Here is a 9,785-nt window from a genome sequence, read left to right as displayed (position 1 = left end):
CCCGCCACCTCACCCGGCTAGTTTTTTGTATTGTTAGTAGAGACGGGGTTTCACCGTGTTAGCCAGGATGGTCTCGATCTCCTGACCTCGTGATCCGCCCGTCTCGGCCTCCCAAAGTGCTGGGATTACAGGCTTGAGCCACCGCGCCCGGCCTGTCCTTTTATCTTAAGAACAAAAAAACTGCAAGTAAATCATAAACTGTTTTTTAAATAAATTATATCCTTGGTAATAAAACTGGTATTTTGAAACAGGTAGATTTTTAAAATTTAAAATTTTTAATCAAAAATCAATAAAAACAAGGCCAGGCACGGTGGCTCATGCCTGTAATCCCAGCACTTTGGGAGATGGAGATGGGTGGATCACCTGAAGTCAGAAGTTTGAGATCAGCCTGGCCAATATGGTGAAACCCAGTCTCTACTAAAAATACAAAAAAGTAGCTGGGCATGGTGGCACACACCTGTAGTGCCAGCTACTTGAGATACTGAGGTGGGAGAATCGTTTGAACGCAGGAGGTGGAGGTTGCAGTGAGCCGAGATTGCACCACTGCACTCCAGCCTGGGCGACACAGCGAGACTGTCTCAAAAAATAAACAAATAAAAATAAATAAAAACAAAAACATAATATTTTTAAAAATATAACTTGTGAGACCAGGGAATTTCTAGTAGAATGTTTAGAGAAAGAAAAGATACAGCAGGTGTTATAAGTGTCTCCAATCTAGTACAAGTATTTTCACTAAGTCCCTCTGTTCACATACACTCACACACGTACACAGAAGCAGAGTTTTGTCTAATTATACATAATCTGGAATGATGGGAGATGCAGAACAGCCAAGGGTAACAGAAAGCAGAAGTGAAGCTAAGCATCCAGCACCAGCCTTCACTTTCTTTCATTTTAATGGAAGAATGCAAAGAACTCCCTAACCATGGCCAGGCATGGTGGCTCACGCCTGTAATCCCAGCACTTTGGGAGGCTGAGGCTGGTGGATCACAAGGTAAAGAGATGAAGACCATCCCGACCAACATGGTGAAACCCTGCCTCTACTAAAAATATAAAAATTATTCTGGCGTGGTGGCATGCGCCTGTAGTCCCAGCTACTCGGGAGGCTGAGGCAGGAGAATCGCTTGAACCCGGGAGGTGGAGGTTGCAGTGAGCCGAGATCACACCACTGCACCCCAGCCTGGGCGACAAAGCAAGAATCCGTCTAAAAAAACAAAAACAAAAACAAAACAAAACAAAACAAAAAACCTCGCTAGCCACATAGGCCACAGGGCCACCAAAGGACTCTTCTTCATCTCTAAGGTGATTTATCCTCCAGTGTTCCCCAGGACAGTATGGGGTCAGCAAGAGATGGTATGGGGTCCTGTTGTGATTTCTGTATCACTTACAGTGAAGGTTTCTTGGGGCAGCTATTCTAAAAACTGTTCAGTTTGCAGAATAACCTCTTTGCAGAAAGCTATAATCATTTTGTAAAAACATGAATAATGATATATGTAAGTTCCCTTCATAAACTATTTTTCTTACAGAAAATGATTCCTATATGTATGCAATATATGAAGTTATGATGTGTGTCCACAGAAACACAAACCATTAAACTAAGCATGATTGACTATTTCTGGGCTTTTTTCAGCAATACTCATTTATAATTTGGTTCATTTGTTTTACAGTCCCCTTCAATTTCCCTGGAATCCAGTAGTAGTAGGTGCGAAAAGTCCTACATAAATCTATGGGAGGAAATGAAAATAATCAGCTACTTTCATTTTTTTTTAGACTAAATCACAAGGAAAAAAGCTACTCCCAGGAGTTTGAGACCAGCCTGGCCAACATGGTGAAACCCCGTCTCTACTAAAAATACAAAAAATTAGCCAGGCATGATAGTGGGCGTCTGTAGTCCCAGCTACTTGGGAGAATGAGATAGGAGAATTGCTTTAACCCAGGAGGCACAGGTTGCAGCGAGCTGAGATTGTGCCACTGTACTTCAGCCTGGGCAACAAGAGCAAAATTCTGTCTCAGAAAAAAAAAAAAAAAAAAGTTACTTCCTTCTACCTTCAAAAATATCACCATTATAAAGTTTTAGCTGTAGACCAACTCAGTCTGGTTCTTGGAAGTTGAGTTTTATCCAAGAGCACAGCCTGAAAACCCATCCTGATCTGTGAGGCTGAGATACGTTGCATAGGAGCAGTGGAATGGGAAGATGAAGGAAAGAGAGAACCAGGGCTGAGAACGAGAGTCTAGACTCTAATGATAATATTAATATGTAATAATGTATAACTGGCACGAACAGAACTGGCCACAGAACTGCATGCACATTTTATCATTCCAGAATTTTTCAAGTAGTTTTGCTTAACACAGTGTACAGATGAGCAACTGGGTTTAGAAAGCATCATAACGGCCGGGCGCGGTGGCTCAAGCCTGTAATCCCAGCACTTTGGGAGGCCGAGACGGGCGGATCACGAGGTCAGGAGTTCGAGACCATCCTGGCTAACAAGGTGAAACCCCGTCTCTACTAAAAAATACAAAAAGCTAGCCGGGCGAGGTGGCTGGCGCCTATAGTCCCAGCTACTCAGGAGGCTGAGGCAGGAGAATGGTGTAAGCCCGGGAGGCGGAGCTTGTAGTGAGCTGAGATCTGGCCACTGCACTCCAGCCCGGGTGACAGAGAGAGACTCCGTCTCAAAAAAAAAAAAAAAAAAGAAAGCATCACAACTAGCTCAAATTCACACAACTACTAGACGAAGCCTCAGGATTCAGAACCAGGGCAGTCTGACTCCAAGGCCAATACTGCTTTTCTTTACTGAAAAAATAAAAATAAAAAAAGATAAAATTCAAATATGGATTGCTAGACATTTTAAAGCTGAGTATTTGATATTAATACTACAACTATGCCCTTTTCAATTCTGTCTGTCACCAGACTCCCATCTTATAACCTGTTTCGCCTGATGGCTCTTGAAATGACAGCAGCATTGGGTGGCTGTTGATCTGCTGCCTGAACATATAACATTAACAACTCTTTTACGTCTTTAAGTTAACTTTAATATTTAAAATACCTTGGAAACCATTTCCTTCCTTTGCATGCTTGGGTACAAGGTAAAACGGCTTTAGTCTTAGTTGCTGCCTAACTTTTGCTGAAAGCCAGTTTTTAATGGGCAGGCCTTCTTGGGTGCTAGCAGGCCAGCTACTTTTTGATTCCAAAGCCAGGGTTATATCCACAGATATTTCTTCATTAATAAGAAGTGTTACAGCAGGGCTCCCTGGTCTTTTCCTTTTCATGATGACATCTGTATCTGGTTGAACATATAAAAGAAAAGAAAGTATTAATCCAATTTTCTCTGGAAATACAGGGGAAATAATATAACTATAATTGAAGATCTCTGGTGTGCTAAGTATAAGGTAAACATTGGTGGTAAAACAGAAACTGGTTCTAAAAGGCAAAATGCTTTACTAAACCAATATTGGCTGGGTGTGATGGCTCACGCCTGTAATCACAGCACTTTGGGAGGCCAAGACAGGAGGATCACTTGAGGTCACGAGTTTGAGACCAGCCTGACCAACATGGAGAAACCTCATCTCTACTAAAAATACAAAAATTAGCCGGGCGTGGTGGCGAATGCCTGTAATCCCAGCTACTCAGGAGGTTGAGGCATGAGAATCACTTGACTCCAGGAGGCGGAGGTTGCAGTGAGCCAAGATCACACCACTGCACTCCAGCCTGGGCGACAGATTAAGATTATGTCTCAAAAAAGAAAAACAAAAAAACAGAAAAAAACTACACAATAATTACTGATATCTCCCATTGGGAGGCATTATCAAGATGGTGTGGGGCATCTGTGATGAGGGGGTCTCTGCAGACTTTGAGGTTTAAGAGTGCTATGATTAAATTTTCTTTTCTTTCTTTTTTTTTTTTGAGACAGAGTTTCGCTCTTGTTGTCTGTTGCCCAGGCTGGAGTGCAATGGCACGATCTTGGCTCACTGCAACTTCTGCCTCCCGGGTTCAAGCGATCCTCCTGCCTCAGCCTCCTGAGTAGTTGGGATTACAGGCATGTGCCAAAGCACCTTGTTAAATTTTCATTACAAATTATAGATGGCAGAATGGAGAGAAGCCTAGAGAAGAGGCCAGATGGGCAAGAGGGAAGAGACAGGCAGCAAAAAGACCACAGCAACAGCCCGGCACAGAGGCTGGGTGCCATGGCAGCACAGAGGCAGTGAGCATCAAGACACGGGGGAAGAAATGAGAGCAACTAAAGAAGTTCAAATCAACATAACTGGTCATGAGTTGAGTATGATGTGAGGAGAAAAATAGGAGCCTTGGGATGCCATCCCAGGATCTTGGCCTAGGAAGTGACTGATGTTGGTTCCATTCCCCAAAACAGAATAAGCAGGAAGAAAAAAGATTGGGCCAAGCTGAACTTCATGAGACACAATGAGCTCTAGATACCTATGGGACACTCAAGTGGAGATGGTTGCTAGGTTTGTGGCTATGGTCAGAAATGTAGATGGCTTTGGGGTTGGGGGTATACAAGCAGTAAAGACTACTACTCTCAGATAAGACTTCTACAGTGAGGAAGTAGAACACAAAGGAGAAAATACTAGAAAAATCTGCAAACCTGGCCACCTGTTACCCAAACCTGGCCACTTCTCCTGTTACCACTGAGGAAGTAAGTGTCCATCTACCTTACTTTTTTTGAGACAAAGTCTCGCTCTGTAGCCCAGGCTGGATGGAGTACAGTGGTGTGATCTCAGCTCACTGCAACCTCCACCTCCCAGGTTCAAGCGATTCTCCTGCCTCAACCTCCTGAGTAGCTCGGATTACAGGCATTCACCACCACACCTGGCTAATTTTTGTATTTTTAGTAGAGATGGGGTTTCACCATGTTGGCCAGGCTGGATTTGAACTCTTGAGCTCAAATGATCTGCCCACCTTGGCCTCCCAAAGTGCTGGGATTACAGGTGTGAGCCACCGTACCTGGCCCTCCATCTACCTTTCAAAGGCCACCTCTGCACATGGTCTCTGGATCCCTTCCTTCTCAACTTCTCAAGTATCATGCTCTTCAACTATTCCCTCTCCTACATCAGCAATCTCTCCCTCCCTGCTAGATTATTCTGAAATTCATACTGAGCGTTACAGGGTATACCTCTCCTTTCACCCTACATCTTCCTCCTCTCCATACTCACCCATCTTTCTGCTTCCTTCCAGCCCATACTTTTTTTTTTTTGAGACAGGGTCCCGTTCTGTCACCCAGGCTGGCGTGCAGTAGCATGAACATGGCTCACTGCAGCCTCAACCTCCTAGGCTCTAGCAATCCTCTTGCCTCAGCATTGTATGTAGTTGGGACCACAGGCACATGCCACCACCCCTGGCTAATTAAAAAACATTGTTTTTCTTTTTTTTTTTTTTCTGAGACAGAGTCTTGCTCTGTCGCCCAGACTGGAGTGCAGTGGCGCAATCTCAGCTCACTGCAACCTCCGCCTCCTGGGCTCAAGCAATTCTCTTGCCTCAACTTCCTGAGTAGCTAGGATTACAGGTGTGTGCCAACATGCCTGGCTCATTTTTGTAGTTTTAGTAGAGACAGGGTTTCATCATCTTAGCCAGGCTGGTCTCGAACTCCTTATCTTGTGATCCGCCCACCTCGGCCTCACAGAGTGTTGGGATTACAGGCGTGAGCCACCATGGCTGGCCTAAAATTTTTTTTTGTAGAGATGGACTCTCACTTTGTTGCCCAGGCTGGTCTTTAACTCCTGGGCTCAAGCGATCCTTCTGCCTTGGCCTCCCAAAGTGCTGAGACACCACACTCAGCCCAGTCAGAACTTTCTAGAGTGGCCTACACATGTTATCTCCACTGCAACCCTGCCTTTCACTCCGTATCCATCACCCCACTGACATTTCTCTTGTCAACCCCAGAAGACCAAAGAACCCCACAAGACCAAAGACCAAATCCAATGGATTTCTGGATGTCAGTAGCATTCCAAACACTGACTGCTCCTTCTACAAAACACTCATATTCTCCTTTCGCTCATTCTCTTCTTCCCAAACTCTAATGGAATTCCCTTCCTACCACTCTACTTAACATTGCAACTTCCCCCCGACCTCCATCTCCCACATTCCTGATCCCTCTCACTTTGCTATACTTCTTCACAATAGCACTTACTACTTTCTAGTATACAAGATAATCATTTTTTCCATTTGTTATTAATTGTATGCCTGTGCTTGCAAGATTATAAAGTACAGAAGGGTAGAGGTCTTCATCTAATTGTTCACTAATGAATCCTAAATAACTAGAACACCTACACGTTAGATAATCAATGAATATTGATTAAATTAATGGATGTATGAATTTACACTTTCTGCCTAGGTATTTCATCCATTCCCAAAGCCACCTATATGATGATGACTCCCAAATGTTTACTTGCAGCCCAAAGGTATCCTTTGCACTCCAAACCTATATCCAGCTACAAACTTAACACATCCACTTTGATGTTGATGTACCACAGGAATCTACAACCAAATACATCCAAAGCCAATAAACATAACTTAATTCATATACCAAACTATGTTTTGCCTCAGTCCTTCCCATCTCAGAAAATGGCACAATCAATCCATCCAGATGCACCATCCAGAAACCTGGGAACCATCTTAATTTAATCCTCTCTCTTACCCACTATGCTTAATCCAGATGCAAGTGCTGCTACAGCTTGGACCTGTCTGTTGCTCCAATCCCAGCACCCTACTCCCACCCCATCTAAGCTGCCACCATCTTTTACCTGAACTATTACATCATTTTCTTTTCTAATCTTCCTATTTGCCTTCTTATAAAATCTATCCTCAGAAGCCAGAGTAAATGTTTAAAAATACAAAGCCAGTCATTACTCTCTGATGAAAACCTGGCTTCTCAATGATCAGATAATAAAACCTGGTGCCAGGCACGGTGGCTCACACCTGTAATCCCAGAACTTTGGGAGGCTGAGGTGGGTGGATCACCCAAGGTCGGGAGTCTGAGACCAGCCTGGCCAACATGGAGAAATCCCATCTCTACTAAAAACACAAAAATTAGCCGGGCGTGGTGCACACGCCTGTAATCCCAGCTACTTGGGAGGCTAAGGCAGGAGAATTGCTTAAACCTGGGAGGCGGAAGTTGAGGTAAGCCAAGATCAGGGCCATTGCATTCCAGCCTGAGTGACAAGAGTAAAACTTCATCTCGAAATAAAATAAAATAAAAATAAATAAAATAAAATAAAATCTGGCCAGGCATAGTGGCTCACACCTGTAATCCCAGCACTTTGGGAAGCTAAGGCGGGTGTATCATGAGGTCAGGAGTTCAAGACCAGCCTGGCTAAGATGGTAAAAACCCCATCTATACTAAAAATACAAAAATTAGCCAGGCATGGTGGTGGGTGCCTGCAATACCCCCTACTAGGGAGGCTGAGGCAGGAGAATCGCTTGAACCCGGGAGGCAGAGGTTGCAGTGAGCCGAGATCATGCCACTGCACTCCAGCCTGGGCGACAGAGCAAGACTTCATCTCAAAAATAAAATAAAACAAAATCTAAACTCCTTTTCAGGGTCTACAAGTCAGTAGAGAATCTGGTCCCTGGCCGCCTCTTTAGCTTCATTTCATGTCACTTCATCTTTTCTACAAGAGCCTCTTTTTGTTCCTAGATCTTGCCAAGCTCTTTTTTCTGCCTCAGGGCTTGGCTCTACCACCCCATTCCACCCTAATTGCTATCACTTTTCCCAGTTTATTCCCTTCAGAGCACTCACTGCAATTTGTGTTGTATGCTTTTACAATTAGATTACGAGCTTTAAAGAGGATCCCATCAATTTTATGCAGGCACATATACCCAGTGGCACAAGCAGCAGACTAAATGAAAAGCAGAGTGTTGTTTCTAGAAGGAGAGAATAGTCATACCTAGTAATTGCCAATGTACACTCCTCTACTGATGTTTCTTGACCTCACTACTGCCCTTTTTCTTACTGCAGAGAGGTCAAGAAACATGAGGAGGTGAGTGCACATTGGCAATTACTAGGTATAATTAAACCTTTAAGAATCAAAAGGCAAAAATCTTACCTTTAATGTTGTTAATTTCTTCCTTAATGATTTTCCTAAACTTTGACAGCATCTTAGAAGCTGATAATATTTCATCTTCTAAAAACTGGCTCAGAGGATTTTCTTTTGGATTTCTTTTAAATTTCACAAAGTAATATGCACCAGTGTTAGAATATTCTTCTAGTTGAATTCTGGGGACTTCCAGTTTAAACATGACATCGAATTCATTAGGTGCAGAAATCTAAGAAACAGTAAAAATAGCACTGAAATATCTGCTTATGAATGTTTTCCAAGTGACTGGAAGTTTTAAGTTCCACTTAAAACTTTACTTTAAAAAGCAAGATTCATAATGTCTATATATTCCCTCTGGGAGTGGGACTACTGGAGCTGGCAGGAGGTGGAAGAGTATTACCTGTTTCATTTTGTAGGATCCACACTCAATTTTTTACCATGACCTAGGATTATTTTTATAACTAAAAATGATTTTAGGCCAGGTTCAGTGGCTCACACCTATAATTAAATTTCGTGTATGATATGTGTCAGGGAATCAAGGTTCATGTTTTTCCTATACAGATACCCAATTGACCCAGCATTATTCATTGAAAAAAAAAAAATCATCCTTTCGGCCAGGCACGGTGACTCACGCTTGTAATCCCAGCACTTTGTGAGGCTGAGGCAGGCGAATCACAAGGTCAAGTGATCGAGACCATCCTGGCCAACATGGTGAAACCTCGTCTCTATTGAAAATATGAAAATTAGCTGGATGTGGTGGTGTGTGCCTATAGTTCCAGCTACTCAGAAGGCTGAGGCAGGAGAATTGCTTGAACCCGGGAGGCAGAGGTTGCAGTGAGCCGAGATCGTGCGACTGTACTCCAGTCTGGGTGACAGAACAAGACTCCATCTCAAAAAAAAAAAAAAAACCTTTCTCCTACTGAATTACATTGCTGCATATTTTGTGTACTATATTGAATTATATGTGCAGGATTCTTTCTGAATTTTCTATTCAATTGGCCTATTTTTCTATCACTGCATCAATAACACCTGCTTAATTAGGCTGCTTTATGGTAAGTCATGCTCTTTGGTATAGTAAATCTTCCAACATTTTTTCCCGTACAATTTCCTAAACTATTCTAGGTCCATTGCACTTCCATATAAATCTTTTAATCAGGCTGGGCACAGTGGCTCACACCTGTAATCTCAGCACTTTAGGAGGCTGAGGCGGGCAGATTACCTGAGGTTAGGAGTTCGAGACTAGCCTGGCCAAAGTGGTGAAACCCCGTCTCTACTAAAAATACAAACATTAACTGGGTGTGGTGGCAGGCGCATATAATCCCAGCTACTCGGGAGGCTGAGGCAAGAGAATTGCTTGAACCCGGGAGACGGAGGTTGCAGTGAGCCAAGATCGAGCCACTTCACTCCAGCCTGGGTAAAAGAGTGAAACTGTCTCAAAATAAAAATAAAAACAAAAATAAATAAATAAATAAATCTGAAACCCCATCTCTACTAAAAATACAAAAAATTAGCCAGGAGTGGTGGCGGGCGCCTGTAGTCCCAGCTACTTGGGAGGCTGAGGCAGGAGAATGGCGTGAACCCAGCAGGCGGAGCTTACAGTGAGCTGAGATCGCGCCACTGCACTCTAGCCTGAGTGACAGTGCGAGACTCTGTCTCAATAAATAAATAAATAAATAAATAAATAAATAAATAAATAAATAAATAAATAAATATTTTAATCAGTTTGTCAATTTAATTAA

At 43.1% G+C, this 9,785-nt stretch overlaps 1 protein-coding gene across 4 annotated transcripts in view; it reads right to left on the bottom strand.

The window, feature by feature from the left end:
• CGAS (cyclic GMP-AMP synthase) overlaps positions 1-9,785 on the bottom strand; it is a 31,996-nt gene that overhangs the window by 16,164 nt on the left and 6,047 nt on the right. For 3 of the 4 annotated variants that reach the window (XM_023219244.3, XM_023219242.3, XM_023219243.3), the window contains exons 2-3: positions 8,056-8,275; positions 3,042-3,278 (exon numbers count right to left, since the gene is read on the bottom strand). In XM_023219244.3, the coding sequence (XP_023075012.1) occupies positions 3,042-3,278; positions 8,056-8,275 (457 nt within the window). The remainder of the gene's footprint in view (positions 1-3,041; positions 3,279-8,055; positions 8,276-9,785) is intronic. The other variant, XM_023219245.3, reaches the window with a different exon arrangement.

This window comes from Piliocolobus tephrosceles, chromosome 5 (genome assembly GCF_002776525.5).
Source record: "Piliocolobus tephrosceles isolate RC106 chromosome 5, ASM277652v3, whole genome shotgun sequence".
Lineage (NCBI taxonomy): Eukaryota > Metazoa > Chordata > Mammalia > Primates > Cercopithecidae > Piliocolobus > Piliocolobus tephrosceles.
This window is presented reverse-complemented; position numbering and strand designations above follow the sequence as displayed.